The sequence below is a fragment of the Branchiostoma belcheri genome, unplaced genomic scaffold (genome assembly GCF_001625305.1).
Source record: "Branchiostoma belcheri isolate BF01 breed outbred unplaced genomic scaffold, Haploidv18h27 scaffold24, whole genome shotgun sequence".
NCBI lineage: Eukaryota > Metazoa > Chordata > Leptocardii > Amphioxiformes > Branchiostomatidae > Branchiostoma > Branchiostoma belcheri.
The window spans coordinates 1,711,233-1,732,438 of NW_017803843.1; the positions used below are offsets into that span (position 1 = coordinate 1,711,233).

General features: G+C 45.6%; 3 protein-coding genes across 4 annotated transcripts in view; 1 reads left to right on the forward strand and 2 right to left on the reverse strand.

The window, feature by feature from the left end:
• Nucleotides 1-11,162, forward strand: part of LOC109471065 (sushi, von Willebrand factor type A, EGF and pentraxin domain-containing protein 1-like) — a 14,780-nt gene extending 3,618 nt beyond the window's left edge. The window contains exons 6-34 of the mRNA XM_019770253.1: nt 563-733; nt 997-1,185; nt 1,519-1,689; nt 1,830-2,000; nt 2,336-2,506; nt 2,737-2,907; nt 3,085-3,264; nt 3,457-3,627; nt 3,870-4,040; nt 4,254-4,424; nt 4,602-4,772; nt 4,896-5,066; nt 5,371-5,541; nt 5,664-5,834; nt 6,040-6,207; nt 6,435-6,611; nt 6,818-6,988; nt 7,139-7,271; nt 7,377-7,489; nt 7,614-7,750; nt 7,867-8,045; nt 8,154-8,308; nt 8,495-8,656; nt 8,770-8,886; nt 9,114-9,224; nt 9,449-9,562; nt 9,767-9,853; nt 10,059-10,310; nt 10,710-11,162. Coding sequence (XP_019625812.1) covers nt 563-733; nt 997-1,185; nt 1,519-1,689; nt 1,830-2,000; nt 2,336-2,506; nt 2,737-2,907; nt 3,085-3,264; nt 3,457-3,627; nt 3,870-4,040; nt 4,254-4,424; nt 4,602-4,772; nt 4,896-5,066; nt 5,371-5,541; nt 5,664-5,834; nt 6,040-6,207; nt 6,435-6,611; nt 6,818-6,988; nt 7,139-7,271; nt 7,377-7,489; nt 7,614-7,750; nt 7,867-8,045; nt 8,154-8,308; nt 8,495-8,656; nt 8,770-8,886; nt 9,114-9,224; nt 9,449-9,562; nt 9,767-9,853; nt 10,059-10,310; nt 10,710-10,879 — 4,667 coding nt within the window. The 3' untranslated portion in view covers nt 10,880-11,162. The remainder of the gene's footprint in view (nt 1-562; nt 734-996; nt 1,186-1,518; nt 1,690-1,829; nt 2,001-2,335; nt 2,507-2,736; nt 2,908-3,084; nt 3,265-3,456; nt 3,628-3,869; nt 4,041-4,253; nt 4,425-4,601; nt 4,773-4,895; nt 5,067-5,370; nt 5,542-5,663; nt 5,835-6,039; nt 6,208-6,434; nt 6,612-6,817; nt 6,989-7,138; nt 7,272-7,376; nt 7,490-7,613; nt 7,751-7,866; nt 8,046-8,153; nt 8,309-8,494; nt 8,657-8,769; nt 8,887-9,113; nt 9,225-9,448; nt 9,563-9,766; nt 9,854-10,058; nt 10,311-10,709) is intronic.
• The window catches only part of LOC109471068 (4-coumarate--CoA ligase 1-like), an 11,051-nt gene continuing 907 nt past the window's right edge, over nt 11,063-21,206 (reverse strand). Inside the window, exons 1-11 of one of the 2 annotated variants that reach the window (XM_019770256.1) lie at nt 16,683-16,899; nt 14,881-15,088; nt 14,655-14,761; nt 14,207-14,409; nt 13,862-14,036; nt 13,438-13,609; nt 13,081-13,181; nt 12,586-12,727; nt 12,258-12,340; nt 11,860-12,025; nt 11,063-11,610 (exon numbers count right to left, since the gene is read on the reverse strand). In XM_019770256.1, coding sequence (XP_019625815.1) covers nt 11,483-11,610; nt 11,860-12,025; nt 12,258-12,340; nt 12,586-12,727; nt 13,081-13,181; nt 13,438-13,609; nt 13,862-14,036; nt 14,207-14,409; nt 14,655-14,761; nt 14,881-15,088; nt 16,683-16,790 — 1,593 coding nt within the window. In that variant the 5' untranslated portion in view covers nt 16,791-16,899 and the 3' untranslated portion in view covers nt 11,063-11,482. Of the gene's footprint in view, nt 11,611-11,859; nt 12,026-12,257; nt 12,341-12,585; nt 12,728-13,080; nt 13,182-13,437; nt 13,610-13,861; nt 14,037-14,206; nt 14,410-14,654; nt 14,762-14,880; nt 15,089-16,682; nt 16,900-21,206 lie in introns of those variants that run through there. The other variant, XM_019770257.1, reaches the window with a different exon arrangement.
• Nucleotides 17,229-21,206, reverse strand: part of LOC109471070 (4-coumarate--CoA ligase 1-like) — a 10,335-nt gene continuing 6,357 nt past the window's right edge. Inside the window, exons 9-11 of the mRNA XM_019770259.1 lie at nt 18,657-18,739; nt 18,192-18,357; nt 17,229-17,905 (exon numbers count right to left, since the gene is read on the reverse strand). Of these exons, the coding sequence (XP_019625818.1) occupies nt 17,778-17,905; nt 18,192-18,357; nt 18,657-18,739 (377 nt within the window). The 3' untranslated portion in view covers nt 17,229-17,777. The remainder of the gene's footprint in view (nt 17,906-18,191; nt 18,358-18,656; nt 18,740-21,206) is intronic.

Genomic DNA, 21,206 nt, shown 5'->3' on the forward strand with positions numbered 1-21,206 from the left:
GTAATCAACTCACCATAGATATTCCCTAAAGGGCATGAATATCTTTTAGTTCCTTAAAAGATATGGGAAACCCAGATGCGATGTGAAAACAGTGCTGATTAAACATTTCACATCTGACACGTATCTACAGGCGGGCAGTGCCCCGCGCTTACCTTAGACCCCAACGGAGTTCTGTACGGAGGAACCTACACAGAGGACGTCATCAACATCGTCTGTAATCCTGGGAACGAGCCGAACGGAACCGTCACCTCTCTCACCTGCAACCCGGACCACACCTGGAGCCACGCCCAGCCGTTCTGCTCAGGTATGTTTTAACTGAGAAGCCATGTCAAATGTATGAAGCTGAAGCTGGCAGTTGCAGCGGCATCGCTACATAATACCTAAATACTCAATTGTCTGTTGAAAATCTCTAGAATATTGTCTTATCGTATCTAATGGGTGGGAGCATTTTCTAAAACTATCATAAACTTTAATATGAGAATGAGGAACATACGCGAGGCAAGGGATTCTGACAGAGCTTTGTTCGGATTGAAAATTCACACGGCCCTCTCCTCCCCCGCAGCCGTGGAGTGCCCGCAGCTGCCCCCTCCTCTCAACGGAGACTCATCCGGAGGCCGGTCCTACCTCAGCACCGTCACGTTCTCCTGTGACCCTGGGTACGAGCTGAGAGGCAGCTACTCCCGGACGTGTCTGTCTGACGGAACCTGGACTGGGATCCAGCCAGACTGTGTCCGTGAGTATCCTACACACACTCGTCACTCAGAATACTACTATAATGAGTGTCATAATACTCACAAATTGTGTTGAAAGATTGTTGTTAGAGTATAAAGAAAACAGCCTGCGACGACTTACCTGATAAAGTTTGATCGCATTTACTTGTATCTATTAAAACACATAACGCTATATGACTGTAACATTATATATAGTCTGAGGAACAGAAATAGACAGTTCGTATTTGATGAGATAAATCATCGACACTGACTACCTCCTCCACAGTGGAACAGTGCGCCTGCCTAGAGGCTCCCCTGTACGGCAGTATTATATACAACACTGACGGACTGAGCGGCTGTGACGTGGGCTGTATGGTGTCCTTCTCCTGTAACCCCGGGTACCTGCTGCAGGGCAGTACCACCCGGACCTGCCAGGTGACGCAACAGTGGACCGGATCACAACCTGTTTGCATCAGTAAGTTGTAGGACGGTGTTACACTGATCCTAATCAGAGATATCCTAATAGACAGCGATTTATAGTAAAACAGACCGTTGTGTACCACGGTACTGTTTCGGTAGATACTAGTTCTAGTATATGAAATGCCATGCGGTTATCTGCTGCATTCCGAAAAGTTAACGTTTAGACATGGAGAAAAGTGCACAATACAGTAAGTGAAAAGCCAAATGAAGCAGCTGCTGATGATGTACGGAAGATCGTTCTTATCTAGCTACTTACATTGGAGCCTTGTCACAGAATGTTACACCTTGTTGACTTTGAGTCATTAACACGTCGTTTTATCACAACCAGAGGCACACTGTGATCCACTTGACATTCCCGCTAACGGCATGAGGTTTGGAGGCACCGCCTTCATGGACCAGGCCACCTTCACGTGTAACACTGGGTACGAGATCATGGGCAGCAGCACGCTGACGTGTCAGAACGACCAGACGTGGAGCGGGACAGAACCTTCGTGTGTCCGTGAGTAAATTTCTGAAAGATATTCAGCATGAACTGGACTCAACTGTTCAAGCAACAAATGAAAAGTACACGCAAGTCCTGACCACTTACTAGCATATTGCCTTGTATTGCCACTCCATGACAAGTTTACTGTTATACAGGCTCGCAGTGCCCCGTGTCGCAGCCGCCCGCCCATGGAGCAGTAACGGGAGGGAACTCGTTCGGAGACACGGTGACGTACGAGTGTGAGGTGGGCTTCGGGCTGGTGGGGAACCCCACACGGAGCTGCATGGCCACCAAGACGTGGAGCGCACCAGATCCTATCTGCGAATGTACGGTTACTTCAGTTATACAAACTGTCTGTATACCCAAATACCCGTGCTTAATTGATCGAAGTAGGTAAACGTGTAACGTGAACATTGTGCGTACGACTGTACAGAATGTACAAAAGACTACACAGATTTCATCTTGGAATACCATGAAAACAAACTTTAATTTGTTAATGTTTATTTTTTATTTGACTTTATACCCTTGGACGCAAGGAAGGGAGAGACAATAAACACCTACAGGTTGTCTCCTCGCTTGATTTCAAGTTTACAGGCTTACATCCCTAGCTGTGGTGTTGACATACATTCTATACCGTTAATGGTGAATTTTGCCCTCCCAGTGAAGACCTGCCCAGCAGTAACCGCTCCCGACCATGGCGCGGTGACCGGCGGGAACGCGTACGGCGAGGCGGTGACGTATTTCTGTGAGACAGGGTACGACATGATCGGCACCTCCATACGACTGTGTCAGGACAACCAGGAGTGGAGCGGTAACCAGCCGTACTGCACAAGTAGGTTTAGACCATTTCTCCTCGTGTGGCTCTGGAGGAAATTCATGATAGTTACTCGTTATTGTATTCTAACTGCACTCAGAAGAAATTGTAAAGTTAGGCAGCAACATTCATTCCACCACGTTCAGGCGTATTGTTCACATTTTGTTATATTCTGTCCTGATTACATGTACATGGTGTTTGAAGGCATCAATGATGCAGCAGCTCATGTGTTGTACTCGCGTTTGCAGAGGTCCAGTGCAGCACCCTGAACCCGCCGAAGTTCGGCTCTGTGTCGGGCGGGCATGAGTACGGCGACACGGTGCAGTTCAGCTGCTGGACGGGCTACACTCTGACGGGCAGCAGCAGCAGGACGTGTCAGGAGGACGGTCTGTGGACCGGTGCACAACCCACATGTGCAGGTACGCTGTGATTGACCTGCTAGCATTTAGCTACAGTCATAGCTTTTGCGCTATGGAAGACAACGGACAATGAAAAACTATTTCAAAGTCTTTGAAGGTCGTTGACCTAGCTTTCAATACATACAGTTAAAGTTAGAGCAAATACAATAACCCACTGTCTTTATTCATTCATTACAGAAAACGAATGCCCAGAGCTGGACTCCCCTCCAAACGGTTACAAGACGGGTGGAAATGGCTATGGTGATACCGTCATCTTCTACTGTAACAGCGGCTATCAGATGACTGGACCTGCCCCTGTAGTCACGCGCACCTGTCAGGCCGACAAGACTTGGACCGGTCTACAGCCAAGCTGCACAAGTAAGTGCAACACCTGGTTACCGTTATGCAGAACAATTGTGAGAAATGTCTACATAGAGTAGCATATAGTGTATTCTGATACTGCAACTAATAGAATTACATAATGGTGTACAATTGTAGCAAAACATCTTTTCTATTTGATAACTAGGAAACGGATGTATTATTTATTTACGTTAATTCCTCTCGTTCTAGGACAACAGTGCCCCGCCCTGTCCCGGCCAGCCAACGGAAACATGACAGGCAGCAACTTCTATGGCGACATGGTCTCCTTCACATGCGACCCTGGGTACGAGCTGAGCGGCAGCGATACCAGAACCTGTCAAGCCAATCAGCAATGGGATGGAACCCAGCCGACCTGTGGCAGTAAGTCATCGTCTGAATTTTTCAGTCAGGGACAATGAAAACGCCACATATTGACATAATTATCAATTGAAGACGACATCGCCCTTGATATGGGTATAAAGTCATAGCGTTTGCTGGTGAGCAAAAGATACACATATGGCAGGGTAATCTGACAGCTGTTGTTCAAGGTTTGTTTGCAAACTTCCGTACATGTCGCCTGGCACCCCTTCATTTCCAGCTTCAAACATGATTCCTGTTTACAGGGGTGCAGTGCCCACCACTGGCTCCTATATCCGACGGTCAGATGAGCGGAAACAACTTCTTCGGCGACCGGACAACCTTCGTCTGCAACACTGGGTACGAGCTGAGCGGCAGTACCTCCCGCTCCTGCCAGGCGGATCGCACCTGGTCGGGAACACAAACATCGTGTATCAGTGAGTGGAAAATGATATTTTTTTGGTCAAAATTTCCGTACAATTTTTACTCTTTAAAGTATTTCTATTGTAGCCAAAGGACTTAGGTTATACGTAACTTTGACCAGAAAGTGTATGTTGTCAACGATGTTCTACGTACTGACATTATGAAATATGCTAAACACTAGAACCACTGTGAATTACAGATTTTGAACTCTTGTCTCACCCTTACAGAGAAGCAGTGCCCAGGTCTGTCCGCTCCCGCCAACGGCAACGTCACGGGAGGGACGTACTTTGGCGACACGGCTTCCTACACATGCGCAGAAGGGTACGAGCTGACGGGGAGTGCGGAGAGAACGTGTCAGGCCAGTCAGCAGTGGAGCGGCAGGGAGCCCGCGTGTCAGAGTACGTCATCACGGCATGATTGTCACTTGTTACCTACGCTGCTTCTCGGTCTACTTTGTCGTGCCTGTAGGCAAGTTACTGACTAAAAGAACGCATAGTACCGTGAGCGTAGTGACCCTGAAGGTAATGAAGTCCAAAGCCCTGTATGTTAATGTTGTCCTGTTAATCTCTTCTCAGAAATCGAATGCCCAATGCTGGACGCACCACCAAACGGCGGAATCAACGGGACCAACTACTACAAGGACACCGTGGCGTTTGAATGTAACGTTGGTTACGAACTGGTCGGTAGTCAGCAGCGAACCTGTCAGAGCAGCAGGCAGTGGACAGGAGTACAGCCGTACTGTGAGAGTGAGTATGGAATGATAGGTTAACGTTTTAATTGATCAAAAAAACAAAAACAATCTAATATAACGTAATGGGTATGAAAACAACAATGGAAAACAAAAATGATACTTTTTGTCACTCCCACAGAGAAGCGCTGCCCACAGCTGACCGTCCCTGCAAATGGAGCAGCCAATGGCGGGACATATTACGGCGACACGGCCTCGTTCTCGTGCGACCCTGGGTACGAGTTGGTGGGTAGTGCCGTGCGCACGTGTCAGGCGGACGGACAGTGGAGCGGTCTGCAGCCGACATGTAACAGTAAGGAGATAAATCTACTCGTGTCTACATTTCATGTTTAACAGGGATGTATATGCATGACATCAAAATTGTTTTACGTAATTGTCTTAATGATTGAGTGAGAACACGGTCAAGATTTGATACAGGTGGTTGGGAGGTTTATTAGGCAACACTACGTTTAGCCAGTTATATATATATATATATATATATGTACCATACGTTTCTTTGGCTGATAAAAACAGTAATTACAGCAAACGAATTCTCATTTTTGTTTCTTGATGTTAAGTTCTTAGCAAATTGTAAAAACCCTGGTTGTTTATTCCAGTAAAGCAGTGTGCGCCCCTCATCGCCCCTGCAAACGGCTCCGTCAGTGGAGGTCACGTGTTTGGTGACCAGGTGACTTTCTCCTGTGACATTGGATTTGACCTTGTGGGAGTACCCATCAGGACTTGCGAGGACAACCAACAGTGGAGTGGAGTACAACCAAGCTGTACAAGTAAGATTGTTTTTTTAATATTCATGAATTCAGCTTGCCATTATAAGTTATTCTCATAAGCATCGTAGATTGATTAGCTTATTTTGACACACAATAATTTTCCTTTCCCGCCCATTTTCCAGAGAAGCAGTGCAGCCGCCTCACACCTCCTCGTAACGGTGTTCTCACCGGGGGCTTCTCTTTTGGAGAGGTTGTGACGATCACGTGTGACCCTGGGTACGAGCTCATCGGAAGTCGCACCAGGACCTGCGAAGCAAACGGGCAATGGACCGGTTCTCCGTCTCAATGTCAGAGTAAGGAATCACGAAATCGTCTTTAATCTGAAACAGCACACCACTGGTAATACTAGAGTCAACTGAGTTAAACGTACTACGCGTGATATGCTACTTCTAAAAGTGGCATGTCCACGCTTTTATCAATCCATAACATAGGGTTTTAGTAGGTTATTTTGCAGTCTTCTTTAAGCTTATCAATTGTCTACATCCTATCGCCTGACAGGAAAATGCTGCAGTCGCCCTTCCGTTCCCAACGGCGAGTACATGGGGACTTACTGTTTCAATGACACGGTGACCTTCAGCTGTGACCTCGGACATGAGCTGGTGGGTGACGTTAGCCTGACCTGTACTGAGACTGCGCAGTGGAGTAACCAGTTACCAAGCTGCCAGAGTGAGTTCATACCTGCTTTGTGGTCTTCGTAGGAAACACAGTCAATGAAAACTGTGAGATTATCAATTGAATCTGTTTCCAGGTTCAACGTCTTTATGAATCCCTCGTTTGTGTATGTTTTAAAGTAATTGGGAACAGGTATTTGGTCATTGTTTTCGTAAGCTAGCTAATAGTACTACATATACAGTGCTAACCGGGATACATGTTCCTATCTTTTCCATCAACAGAGAGGTGCTGTGACGGCTCCATCATAGTCGCTGACGGGTCCGTCAGTCTCCGCCCGGACAACTGTTACGGCAGCATCGCTGACATCAGCTGTAACCATGGCTACGAGCTTACTGGGAACCAGTATGTCGTCTGTAATGAGAGCGGCAAGTGGGATGGGGAGATGCCCACTTGTCAAGGTAAGTTGAGACAACACACGTGTTCTCTTGGATTAGGAGAGTACAATTTGCTGTATTTTTTACATCCACCCATCAACCGACAAAGTGCATGCACTAATACATAAACATCGTATGATGGTTGATAGCTTTTGAGGACATTAAGTACACAGGCCAGTTTATGGGCCTAACTATGCATTATGAATGTAAATTTTGTAATTTTCCTGCAGAAACGTGCTGCGGCGAACCCGGGGCCATACGGAACGGCATGAGTAACTCTACCGGGCTGTGTTTCGGTGACGTGGCTACGTTCACTTGTGAAGACGGCTTCCTTCTGAAGGGCAACGCTACCCTTGTGTGCGACGCTAACGGGTCCTGGGGACCAACACCGTTCTGTGAACGTTAGTATAAACACTTCTACATCATTTCGCCCTTTTTGGCGAGAAAGTTAGTGTAAAAACAAAAGACATGTTGATGATATCTTCTATCTCTTCATGCCATCACATATGACGCATCGGCTGACAACAAATACCAACGTCATATCATTCCAGCATACAGCCTGTGTGATCGATCGAACTTAGCTGCTCCGTCAGCCGGGTCTAAGATCTGCTTCCAGAGCCCCCAGGGTACCACGCCTGTGGAATACTGTCAGATGCACTGCAACGCACCGAAGGTGTACAACAGGTAAGACAATTCTTTCTATAGTATGTATCATTCAACTATGTCATCAGCCTATAAACCATTAGTTACCAATGGGGAAGTAAAACGCGATGTACATATTTTGCTCAGGAATGAAGACATGTACGAGTGCAGTGTGGAGACATCGTGGCTGTGGAAGATCAGAATCTACCTCCCCGCCGGGCAGCAGCTGCTGACTTATGTAGACGTGGGACAATGTTCAGGTGATTATTTTTTTCTTTTGTGTACCAAAATGTTGCCAAATAATTTACCCACTTTTACACGTGGAAAACAATACCACAACTTCAATCACATTGCTGATGTGTGAGTGTTCCTTGTTCTGTTCAGCTCCGTCCAACCCATTCGCTGCTGTCACCGTGGGAGGGCTGGTCATCAACGCCAACGCACCTCTGGACGTGGCGGCTATCGAAGCTGAGATGAGGCGGATCCTTCAATCGTTAGGACTGTGCAACGATCCCTGTCAGGTCAGCAAATAAACCCTCCCTTTGTCCTTTCTGATAACTTTTATTCACTGTTCCTTTGGTCTGCTTGTCAAGTTATGACTGACTCAAGAAAATTATATTTTCCCACCTTTCTGCAGATCGGCGAAATAGTAGTTGAAACAGCCCCCAATGCAAGATCTGGACCGCGACTTCGGAAGCGCAGTGCAGGCATCCAGTACCAGGTGTCTGTGCACCTGCTCGCCTATGCCGACATGAGCCAGGTGACCCCGACTAACACCATACAGATGGAGTGGGTTCGACTGGCAGGAGAACTCAGGTAAAATGGTGTTATGTATTTCATAAGCTGTACTTTCGTTCATAATTTGCCATTAGCTTGAATCTGACACAGTAATCGATACCTTCCAAAATCTACTTCTGTTTCCAGCCAAGTTGCCTCGGGCCTGCAAACTCTGGTTGCTTCAGGAGACGTGATGATGTCAGTGGACGGCAGCCCGTTGACGGTTATGGACGGGGGATTCCACACGTCACAACCGAACCTGGGCTGCAAGGAAGGCGAGCTGCTCCAGGGCATCGAATGTGGTAGGCTCTTTATTAAACTTTGCACGTTGATGAAATATGCCTCTTCTTTTACTAACGGTCACTTGCAAATCAAAGCCTCCTAAGAATCTTGGTCCTTAAGTACTACATAACATCTTTCATGAAGGGACTTGTTACTATAGACGAATCCTCAATCAGAACCATATATCTGTTTTTTACATTCCACAGTTCCATGCGGCCCCGGCACATACCATGACGTGTTTGAGCAGGCCTGTCGTCCCTGCCCTTACGCCACCTACCAGGACCAGTACGGGCAGACGGACTGCAAACTGTGTCCTAACGGGACCACTACGGACAAGAGTGGGGCCATGGATGTTTCGAAATGCAAAGGTATGCAAAATATTTCTTTTGATGAAAGAATTGAATTCAGTACATCATATATTTTTATGTCTATTTCTTTTACTTATTTGGAAGGTCATAACATGAATCTGTATTTTCCACAGCGTTTGAAGACTGTAACTGTGGGATCCACCCGTGTGAGCTGACCCCGCAGGGATACGAGTGCACCTGTCTGCCTGGATACCTGCTCAGCGCTAACGAGGAGGAAGCGTCGTGCGTTGGTAAGTACCCGTGCATCCCTGCGTGACACCAACATCATATACCGTTACTGCACCTGTTACTTTTATATCTCTTCTACAAATAGTGTCAAGTAGTACGATGGTCAAAGTTGTACATTTTGTACCTTTCTTTAGAATGTTCTTAACTTTTAGTAATGTGTAATAGATAACGGGTCTTTTCCGTAGCTGTTCATACCGAATTAAAGAGAAGTATTTCCGTGTTTGTTCAGACATTGACGAGTGCCAGCAGCCAGACGTCTGTCCCGGTGCCAGGTGTGTCAACAGACCAGGGACCTACTCCTGCCAGTGTCTGGATGGGTACGAGGAGCCCAACTGTATTGGTAAGTGCCTGGTGGTGTAGTATTAAACATGTTCATATACAATAGTAGTCATCGAGTGGAAATAGATGAACAAGTCTGAAGGTAACGTGGCTACAGAAAAACATCACATATGATCTAAACGTATTGTATCAAAGTGATGGCAAGATTACAATTCTTTACAATACTAGTAAGCTTTTTGTGAAGATTCAAGGAAGATTGATTGATTATATTGACGTTGTTTCCAGACATAGACGAGTGTCGCTATGCCGGGTTCTGTCCAGACAACTCCAACTGTACCAACACTGACGGCAGCTACTACTGCACCTGTCATGAGGGCTATCACGGGGACGACTGTCTAGGTCTGTATATAAACATGTATAGACTGTGCTTGTGTTCCTATAAGAAAACAAAGGCTTGTGTCTTGATTTGGCAGCTGCAAATGTAAGAAACTTGTAATGTTGACAATTCCTTTGCAAATTTCCGACGCTTCCTTATCGGATTGTGAGCCCTCTTTGCATTGAATCTTTCTTTTAATCTTTCATCTGATATTCTTTTCTACATAGATATAGACGAATGCCAAAGCGAAACCCTGAACACCTGTGGACCTTACGAGCACTGTGTCAACACCGAGGGATCCTATACCTGCTCAGGTAAGAAGGGCATGTTTGAACGATTCAGAAAGAGCTAGTTTCGATGTAAGAATATCTGTTATGGATTCCGCATAAGATTGATGATGATTGGACAAAATTCTTCAGTTCCAATTGCAAAGTTGGTCTTTTTCGACGTCCCTATCTTCAACTGTATCTGGCCAAGTAGAACCTCACTTATTGAACAATTGTTTTTCTCGTTCCATAGACTGTAACAGGTATGAGGACAGGTGCTTCACCCTGTCTACTTCCACTGCTACGTTTGCCGAGGCTGAACAGAGGTGTGCAGAAGAGGGCGGTATCCTGGCTACAGTCCCGGACAGGGAGACACAGCTGTTCCTCATGCAGCTAGTGGGCAGCAGGGACACGTGGATCGGGCTGGACGACAGGACGGATGAGGGGCATTTCGTGTGGAGTGACGGGACTCCGCTAGGTGCTGGGTACAGCTACTGGACATTAGGTAAGCCGTTAGCATTGGGAGTTTGCCAGAAAGACCAGTCAGCCCTCGTCATTCTTTTTCGCGGCGAATATTCTTGATGAAGCATTCTCATTGTACTGATTAGTAGCAAGAAACAGTGTCTTCCAGAGATCGTGTCAAGGCCGTTCCACATTATTTGTACCTAAGCTACATACAAGGAAAGGCTTATAATATGGTACAGCCAACTAATCGTGCTACAGAAGCAGCAAAGGAAGCTCTAATGCTGCCATAAGTGTCGCTTCACCCGAGAGGGAGACTGCACCAATCCTGCACACTTGCAGTAATATGATTCTACCAGTTTGTGATATCAAGCATTATTTGCTCAAGACCGTTTCATGTATATTCCTCGCATACTGATAATTTGTGTTGTTCATGAAACAGGTGAGCCTAACGACGGAGGAAACCCCACCACGTCCCAGGACTGTGTGCACCTGTGGCCCGCCGCCGGGTTCAGGTGGGACGACCAGCAGTGCGGCCGGAGGGAGTACTACGTCTGTCAGTTCAGCGCGCTTCCCCGCCCCAACGGCAGCGCGGACGGGTTTTTAGATTGATCGAACGACAAACTCTCACACTAACGCTTTGTAGATACACAGACATCCTTCTGAGTAGCAGGTTCCCTAAGAAGTACATATTTGATCCCTTGTGGAACCAAGACAATGTAGGAAAGCATGTAACCCTAAGTGAAATCACAATACGTTTGTTACAAAAGGATACACTGTAAAATATTTCTTCTCATCTAAATCTTTATGACACCGTTTATGTCAAAACAATATTTATCAGATGACCTATTTGTTTTGTTTTGTTTCAAAGTACAAATATACGATTGTTCTATCATTGCCTGCTATGGTAACCATATTTCATGTGTCATATTGTAGTAATATGATCTGTAAGACACGCAAGGTCTATATGTCGTGATGCCTTTATAAACTACTGCATAGACTGACTGTAATGGGACTGTTCATTGATCGAGTGCCTCAACTCGGCCCTTACCCATAGTAGCTACGTACTCCTTACACGAGAGACTATATATAAACAGTAAAAATTCTTCCACCATGCGTTATGGCACCTAATTCTGAATACAAATGATTATTCCTGACAATGATTGAGTGAATGTTAAAAGCTACAAGGTAGAGTATCATCTTTCAGAGACGAACTCAATCGTTCTTCTGCCGCTCGACCTCCTTCGCCTTCAGCACCCTCCGCAGGATCTTCCCGCTGGCAGACTTGGGGATCTGGTCCGTGAACTCCACAAAACGGAGCTTCTTGTAAGGAGCCACTTTCCCTGGAGATGAAAATAAAACGTTTAAGTTGCATCATAGTAGCCAGTGCAGGGTAATCGCGGAAAGATGCCCTGTTATAGATGTAAAAAGAAACCAAAGCCTAGCTCTAATAGATTCTAACCGAGGCCCATCAACCCTTTATAACTGTCATTTTAACATATTAAGCTGCACCGAGGCATATTTATCCGTGACATGTTCAATGAACATCATTGTGTTGTTTCTACAAGTGGAAAGTGCGCTGTAGTCTTTACCCGCGATGAATTGTTTGATATCCTCCTCTGTGACATCAGAGTCTGCCTTCTTGACGACATAAGCTTTCGGCAGTTCCCCTGCCTCCAGGTCCGGCACCCCGATCACTGCTGCGTCCTGAACGCGTGGCTCAGACAGGAGAAGGGCCTCTAACTCCGCAGGAGGCACCTTCGAGTCACAAAACAAGGTAGCTGTTATATTAGTTTATTAGAGCAGTGCAGCAAATCCCGGCATCGCTCTAGTCGTAGTATTGCCATTACAAAACTTGACCTTTCACATTTACTCTCTTACCTGAAACTCGACCGGGTACATGGAGTCAATGTCTACTTTTTTGTCCGACCGACACACACAAATGTTCTATATATATGCACCTCGCATAGTCAAACGGAAGAAGTTGTACCTGGTATCCCTTGTACTTGATCAGCTCTTTCAGCCTGTCCACCACGTAGAAGTTGTACTCACTGTCGTAGTGGCCGATATCCCCTGTGTAGGCATATTCAACAGTCTTATATTACAATACGAACTACATTTCAGCGTTAAACATTGTGTCATGAGAGCAGTATGGAGCTCCTTTTACCAATCAGCAATGATTATTACTTTGGGCCATTCGCAAAATAATACAAGTATAGTATACAAGCAAGTATACGGCGTGCTGTTTTGTACAAACAGCACGCCGTATACTTGTCCTTATTGGTTAATACCTGCAAATCTGTTGATAGACCACCTACCTGTGTGTAACCAGCCGTCCTTGATGGTGTTGGCCGTGGCCTCCGGGTTGTTCAGATAACCCTTCATCACCTGAGGACCCCTCACACACAGCTCACCGTCTTCACCCTCCCCCAGCAGCTTACCCGACTCGATGTCCACCACCTTTGCGTCAGTAGAAAACAACACGATTAACGTCACAACAAACATGTCACTTTTAGTCACTTGAGATCGAGTAACGTGCATGTCAATGATTATATATATGATACCAACGGCTAGTATTTAGTCACAGAGGTCCTCTATCATCGTTGCTTACTAATACAAGCCATACCGACCCATATGCAACTTAATCATCAATTTTAGTGGTCCAATCGATTACGCTGTTATAACAAGGACGTACAAAACACAGACACTTAGGTCACAAAAATTACTGATCAATGTATGTGTGTTGGCATAATGTGTCATTCAGACATGTTTCTTGTCTTGATTTTGTTATTCCTGTAACTTAGTGCACTCACCTTCATTTCTGTGTGACCCAGGGGAACTCCAACGGATCCAGGTTTACTTTCTCCCAGCCTCACCATGTGCGTCACTGGACTTGTCTCCGTCATGCCAAATCCTGGTCAAAACAAAACCATATACTGCATACAAACATCGCCAAACACTTTTTATACGATAGTAGCAACGTGTAGAACCTATATATGTGTTTCTAATAACGATGTATCCGATATCCAGTTAACTAAGGATTGCTTATAGCTTAAACATACGTCTTATGACGTTTCTGTACACGTAATTAAGTTTTTATCATATAAAACGGCTCATTGTGAGAACCTGGCCATATGCTTGCCATTGTCATTGAGGTGCCTATAACTGACCTTGTCTGATAGATGGCACCTTCAGACGGCTCCTTACAGCGTCGCTGAGTTCTTTTCCCATCGGCGCAGCTCCACAGAACAACTCCTGGACGTGGGAAAAGTCGTACTTGTCCACCATCGGATGTTTGGCCAGAAACAGGGCGATGGGAGGGACCAGATGCACGTGGGTCACCTAGGCGGGGGTAAACATAAAACTGATTTGAAACTCATATGAGTTTCAAAGCAAGCCTCTTAATGTATACGAAGTATCTCTGAATGAATTTGTCACAAAGCAACGCATTTCATCGATGTATCTGCCTGTACATGTATGTAGGACGAAAAGATAAAAGTATTCCAAGTTGATAAAATTTGATGGCTACCCTAGCTGTTCTTCCTTTTCTTTGTCTGTAAGTAGCTAGTCTAACGCATTAGTAGATTGTTGTACCTTATGGTCTTGGATGCACTTCAGGAAAAGCTCCTGGTCAAACTTGGGGATGACGACGACTTTGGCCCCCAACTGGAGTGAAGCGGCAAGGATGACGGACATGCCGTAGATGTGGAAAAACGGCAGAAGTCCCAGAAGGCACGGGTTCTCGACTGATTCTACAGATTCATCTTGTCTGAACAACGGACAAAATACAAGCAAACAATCACGGTCTCATGCAGACTTCTTATGCTCCAGCCCCCCCCCCTCCCCGTTTGCCTGTTTTCATCCCAACGACAACAAACGAAGAAACTAACGCTAAGTGAATTTTAAAAGGTACTGAAAATAGAAAATGTTGATTCTTACCTCATTTGCTCCAGGTTGGCGATGAGGTTGTAGTGTGTGAGCATGACGCCCTTGGGCAGCCCCGTGGTGCCGCTGGAGTACGGTAACACCGCCACGTCCTCCCGCGGATTGACCCGCACGTCCGCCGGGAAGGCTGAGCCGTCGTCCCGCAGGAGGGAGGAGAACGGCGTGCAGCCCTCAGCCTCTCCGAACACGTACACGTCCTGGAGTAGAAAGATACTTGTTAGATGATAGTCACTTTTATCATGAGTCAAAAGTCGGACGTGCCACTGTAACGTTTTCCTGTAATGTTGGTCTCAACGCCTGGCTTTAAACCACATCTCAGGGCCACCTCGTCATGCTCAAGTACGTACCTGTACACCTAAACTTGTTAATTTGAGTCCGTGCACTTCACTGAAAAAGATTGATTTTTCCGTCTTAAGTCCTTAAGAAATGAGATTCTCTTAACCTTGACTTTCTCGCATTTGTCCTTGGCCTGTTTAGCCTTGTCGGCGAACATGCCGATGGTGATGACGTATGACGCTCCAGACATCTCCAGCTGATGTGCGAGCTCATCTGGATAAGGTGAGAAAGGACAAACGCATCCTTACTGTCAAAAAACAAATAGCAGATTTACATTGAATGTGGTTGTTGAAAAGAGATTACACAAAGTCATAGTTTTCAAGGTGACACACCTGCCGTGTACAGAGGGTTGACCGTCGTCACGGTGCCTCCAATCCCGATGACTCCGAAGAAAATGATGGCAAACTCCGGCAGGTTGGGGCTGTAGATGGCGAACACGTCATGCTGTTTGAAGCCCAGCCGTGTGAGGGCGCTGCCGCACACACGGATTAGTTTCTTCAGTTGAGCAAACGTGTACGATCGTCCAGTGGGTCCGTCAACCTAGCAAAACACAGAAAATGTATTTATGGCCTACCTTGTTTTATCTTTCAGAAACATGAAATAGTAAGCATTTTCAGCATATAAGCCATTAGCAAGGGAAAATCGTTTTTCCCAGCAACTCCGTTGAAAAGGTGTAATCTTAACTAAACGACTCCGCACCAGAGGTGTCGCCAAAAAAATACAAAAACTCTACATATTTCATGGAGGTATGAGATCTCTGAATTCTTGTTGTATTATGGGTCGCTCTCCACGTGAACAGACACCCTACTCTAAGCAGATGTTGGTAGGATATGGTCTGAATCGCTCAAATCGCGGCGTAATCTCACAATATCTACTGTAGACCACTGTAGTGTAAGCAAAAGAGTCGCTAAACCCGTAAGTACCCACAATCCCATCCGACATTGTAATCACAGCGCAATTCGGTGTCAGCAAGTACTGATTGAATACTACAGATTATTCGGATGAAGGGGCCAAAAGCAATATCATGACACCAGTACACGGCGAGTGCGCGTGAATCATCAAAAAGGGAGAAGGGCAGCATAAACGGCTCTCCTACCCGAGATCACCAAACTTTGCTCCAGTGCTTGGTCTACTCTTGACCGTGTGGTTAACCTGACTTGACACTCAGTAAGTTTCAGACATTCGCATGTGTTGGAATCCTCGGTATTCCTATCAATGCTATCTTAGTGCGACCGATAACAGAAACCAGCAGTGCATGGGTGTTTAGGGACGGACCGTTCATTATTTGTCCCATGCATCCTGGAACTAAATATAGTTTAGAATTGGTTATTTACAAGATCCCCTGCAAACAATAATTGGTTTACTTCTATGCGTTGATATTCTGAGCAGTCATCATTTTTTAAAGTTCTTTTTACACGCAATTACGTATGTTCTTTACTTGCTTCAGCATAGTATATGGAGAGTCATTACAGCTTGAGGATCCTTAGGTGGAATTCCAAGGTCGTGGTGCACCATTGAACATTGACAAGAAACAGTTACACATCGGTAGCCACTCGTCTTTCGTAGAGAAAGAACATGTCTCTTGAGGTGACATTCCCTATCCGCCTTCTTCATTCGAAATGTTCCCATTAATTAGACGAAACCTGTTCGGCAACTATGGGGCACAGTACTCGTATATAGTTGTCTTAATTACAATGAATACAAAATTTTGTCTTCTCACGCAATTCTATTCTATACAATACTGGGCACAGTTATGTGCCTTTGGACAGATGATACAAAAAACGAGTCCACCCAAGTAAACTTCGGGGGTAAAATCATATAATTTCAAGTTACAGATTAGGGGTCTTGTATTTTGCACTCCGGGTATTTACATTATGGAGCAAAGGACGTCGTTCAAAAGATCAAAGATCATTGTCTGACTCAAATGCAACAGGCAGGAATGCATTGTGAATGTCTTACTCAGCATGATTGGATCGGCCAAGAAACCTTAAGCGTATCTCTAGCGTATATGGCGTATATCTCTGGATATTGCGTACATACATATATCTCTACACACAAGCAGTCCGCTCCGGTCGACAACTATGCAGATCGCGTGCCGTATCGATTTCCACCAGTAAAACAGTTCGAAACTCACCAGCGCAACCTGGTCCCCGAACGTGTCGAAGTCTTTGGTGACGTGGTCCACAAGCGACACGTCCTCGGGAATGGCGACGTCGGGGTGGGGGCTCTTGATGATCGACATGGTCGCGACAGTGAGGAAGTCGTTCTTACTATAGCTAGGGACACACCGCTGGTAATACCTGCGCGACACGCTGGCAGCTCTGGTCTGTTTTGGGTCACTGCACACGAGCTATTCTGCACCTGAATGGGGGTTGGGTCATCACGTGGGCTTACCTGTGCATTCATGTAGGTAGTCCTTATCTATAACATTATCAGGAATACATAGTTCCGCAAAGGCCATTACACGTATATTGTGACATCTTTTTGTATGAAATGTAATATTTGAACTGTCATTTGAACTCCGGATCTAAAACAGATCAAGGGCACTTTTAAGTTATATATTAGTCCTTGAAAAGATCAATAAAAGGGACATTAACATGTACATGTAAACACACACACAGGCTCGCTCATTTCTTTCAATTAGGCACACAATTCTCATGTAGACGGTGGCAGCTGCGTATACAGAAAAGGAATGAACACTGGGGTGTATTTCAGACATGTCAGACAACGTTTCCATTCACAGGCATAAGATAAGATAAGAGGCGGGGTCCATCCGGGTGTATGTGTGGATCAAAATCCTACAGTATCGAAATGGGGTAAGGGGGATGAGTCTGTTCTCGAACAGCCTTCGTAACCCCTGCTTTTCTTTTTGCGTGATAGTATAAGTTAGTTATCAGTCTCAGTGAACTTCTAATGAGGAAAAAGAGATGCTGTAACAGTCTTATTCATGTAACCATCGAGTGAGTGCCCTCGGGCCTAGTCGCAGAAACTGGTGACCTTGCATACATAAAAAAGAAAGCTAACAAGGTGCAATGCTGCTGTATGGCATCACATTACTATAGATCTAACTTATTGAAGCGGGAGATTTTGCCATTCTCTTGTCGCGGCCATGCTGCCATAAATGTTTTGCAGTTCTAGAGTAAAATGTCCATCCTCTCACACAATGTTTACGTTAAGAACAAGCTGAACAGGCATAGCTGGGCGTAGGTTCAGCCTCCAACAACACGAGTCACTTTTCCCTGTGCCTCGCAACCTCCTTCTCCTTCAGCACCTTACGGAGGATCTTCCCGCTGGCAGATTTGGGGATCTCATCCGTGAACTCAACAAAACGTATCTTCTTGTATGGAGCAACTTTTCCTGTGGGACAGAGAAGAATTCCTTTCTAATTCTCCAGTCATCATCTCTTAAGTCTGTGTTTGCACTATGCAGTACAACAATAACAATCCAGTTATAAAAATAGTACCCAATCATTTTTAATCGTTAAGTCTACTGTCTCGTTTCTATTCCGGATATCAATAGAGCGTAAACGGTTCTAGTAAGCTATATGATTATGTACGAACGTCCAAGGTCGTTGAAAGGCCTTGAATGTTTCCTAGGAATTACAAAGTTTACCATTAGCATTACGATTCTTGATTATCGTCACCTGCGATGTAGTCCATGACCTGCTCCCCTGTGACGTTTGAGCCCGCCTTTTTCACGACGTAAGCCTTGGGCAGCTCGCCGGCCTCGGGATCGGGCACGCCGACCACCGCCGCGTCCTGCAGGTCCGGGTGGGTCAGCAGCATCGCCTCCAGCTCGGCGGGGGGAACCTGCCACAGAAACGTCCAATCTTGAATTCAGGCTTTTGTGTAACATTTCCGATGACTGACGTCGCTTTTGTCAGTAACCGCAGGTATTTGTGTCTTCAACACAGCATAGGCAACATCTATCGACGCGCAAATTAGAAAGGAGCACATACACCAACTAAGACGGCTCTCTTCGTATTCGTACCACCCAAAGCGTTAAGTTTAACTTTAGAATAAGAAGAACAAATTTAATAGGCGGCAAGACCCATGCCAGTATGGCGCCTACTCCCTCAGTTGAACGTGACGGTGCTAGAGATGCTCACCTGATACCCTTTGTACTTGATGAGTTCCTTAAGACGGTCTACTATGTAGAAATTCCCGGTGCCGTCGTAATGTCCGATGTCACCTAGAAACAATGAGAGAGAATGAGAGAATGAATGAATGAACAAGGAGAAGTCGTAGACATCATCCCTCCATGAAATAGCTTGTTATTTTGTAATCTTTTGGTGTATTTCAATAGAGATATTATGAGTCAAACTTTGTTTTTATCAGCAGAATGATTTGTGGTGGCACTTTGTATTGGAAGGGGTTGCCTATATTTAACAAGCTGTCATGTGCAAGCGTTTAGTGTCTTGTTACCATGGTTTGTTTACTTTGATGGCCTGCAGGTCATTTGCCTGTACATGTAGCTATAGGTCAATGACCAGACAGGCAAATGACCTGCAGACCAGACAAACAAGATTTATTACCTCGGTCCTGACATCAACAGCCTCAGGAATTTCAATGATACACAAAATTTCACCTTCAAATTACCCACTATCTGCAGACACAAATTTGAACAACTGACTAAACATGTACATCACAGACCCTACTTTGGATCAATAAACTATCATTAACAGCACTAACAGACAACCAACCAACCAACCATATTGAGGTGAGGTCAATGACCTCTCAAGCACACATAAACAAATTCAAACCCCATTCAATGACCCAAACACAACCAGACGATATTTTCTGCAGACTCTGTCTAGGGTAAAAATAGATTGGATGCCTGGGCCTGACCTGCCAGCTGGAGGTATAAACAAAAACACTCCGGCCAAAGTTTGGGGTCAAACAGACCATCCTATTATGAAATAGGGGTGAAAATGTGAAAATCCTTTTAAATTAAGCAATACAAATATACGACAACCTGCTAATGCACTCCAAAACACAAAGAGACTCAACAACTACCCGCATACCAAATATCATACCAAACCATCCACCAGATTTTCCAAACATTCAACACAAAAAGTCCAACGTTAAACATTTTGTAAATATCAAACGCAAACAGCTAGGGGACCCAAATTTAAACCACTAAACCATGGTAATAACAACAACATGCTACCTTAATATCGCACAAACAGTCGACGTCCATAACGCGACAACAATAGAATAAAAAAATTAAACTGCAGTACCAAGGTCAATCACCAGGGGCTCAAAGTCAACCTAAACAATCTCCAAGGCCCCATCCATCAATCTGCCAAATATCATACAGTTCCTTCTCACTGATCTTCAGATATCAGACCAAACATTACGGAGTAAAAACAATACCCCCCCATTTACATGGAGGGTAATGATAGTAACTTGTGAAGACGCTCAGAGCTACAATCCGGAACACTTGACAGTAAATTGGTACTTTTACCCTAAGGATCAGTCGCATAAAATATTAGGCAAAATTTCTTTGTTAAAGCTCCAATAATCACAATAATCTCCCGTCACCACACACCTGTGTGCAGCCAGCCGTCCCTGATGGTGTTGGCCGTGGCCTCCGGGTTGTTCAGATAACCCTTCATCACCTGAGGACCCCCTCACACACAGCTCACCGTCTTCACCCTCCCCCAGCAGCTTACCCGACTCGATGTCCACTATCTGAAACGCACGGGTACCGTCATGCAGTTCAACATTTTCACCTAATGATTAAGATACATCATCATCATCATCGACTGCAGATTTCACACGTAAAAGATAAAACGTCCGCTGAATTCTTCTGTATTCACAACCAAACCGCATACCTTGCATTCAGTGTTTGGCAGGGGCTGTCCGACCGAGCCTGGCAGGTCCTCTCCCTCCATGACAATGTGGGTGACGGGACTGGCCTCCGTCATCCCGAACCCTACGTAGGAAAAACAAGAGGCCTCAGAGAAGCCAACATGTCAACAGAAGTGCTCCACAAAGAGCATCAAATGAAGCATATGTCAGCTGTTTGGACCGCACGCTGCCGTGTGTTACCTTGCCGGATGGTGGGGTGCTTCAGCCTGGTGACGACCGCCTGTGCCAGCTCCCTGCCGAGCGGCGCGGCGCCGTTCACCAGCTCCTTCACGTGAGAGAAGTCGTACTTGTCCACCAGCGGGTGCTTGGCCAGGAACAGGACGACAGGAGGCACACAAGACACGCGAGTCACCTGGAAATACGGAGAATCGACTACAAAATGTGGCTTTAAGAAGACGCTAGATTAGTCTCACAAATGCGACTGCGGCCGCAAAATAAATTCTCTGTGCTTTGATATACAATATATAAACCCTGTGGACCTGATACAAGTTTGTTGAAGAAGGACAAGTTGGTTATTTTCATTATGTACCTTTATTCCCTAATCAGATGTTGTAAGCAATGTAGTAATTGTTATATCACCTTATGGTCCTGGATGCACTTCAGGAAGAGCTCTTGATCGAATTTAGGCAGACTCACAACCTTCGCCCCTTGGACCAGACCGACACCCAAGATGGCGACCATGCCATAGATGTGGAACAACGGCAGCAGTGCGATCAGGACGTCCGTGTTCGGGTCCAGACTCAGACTCTTCTGTCTTGTTGTTCTAAAAGGGGACATAAGAAAGT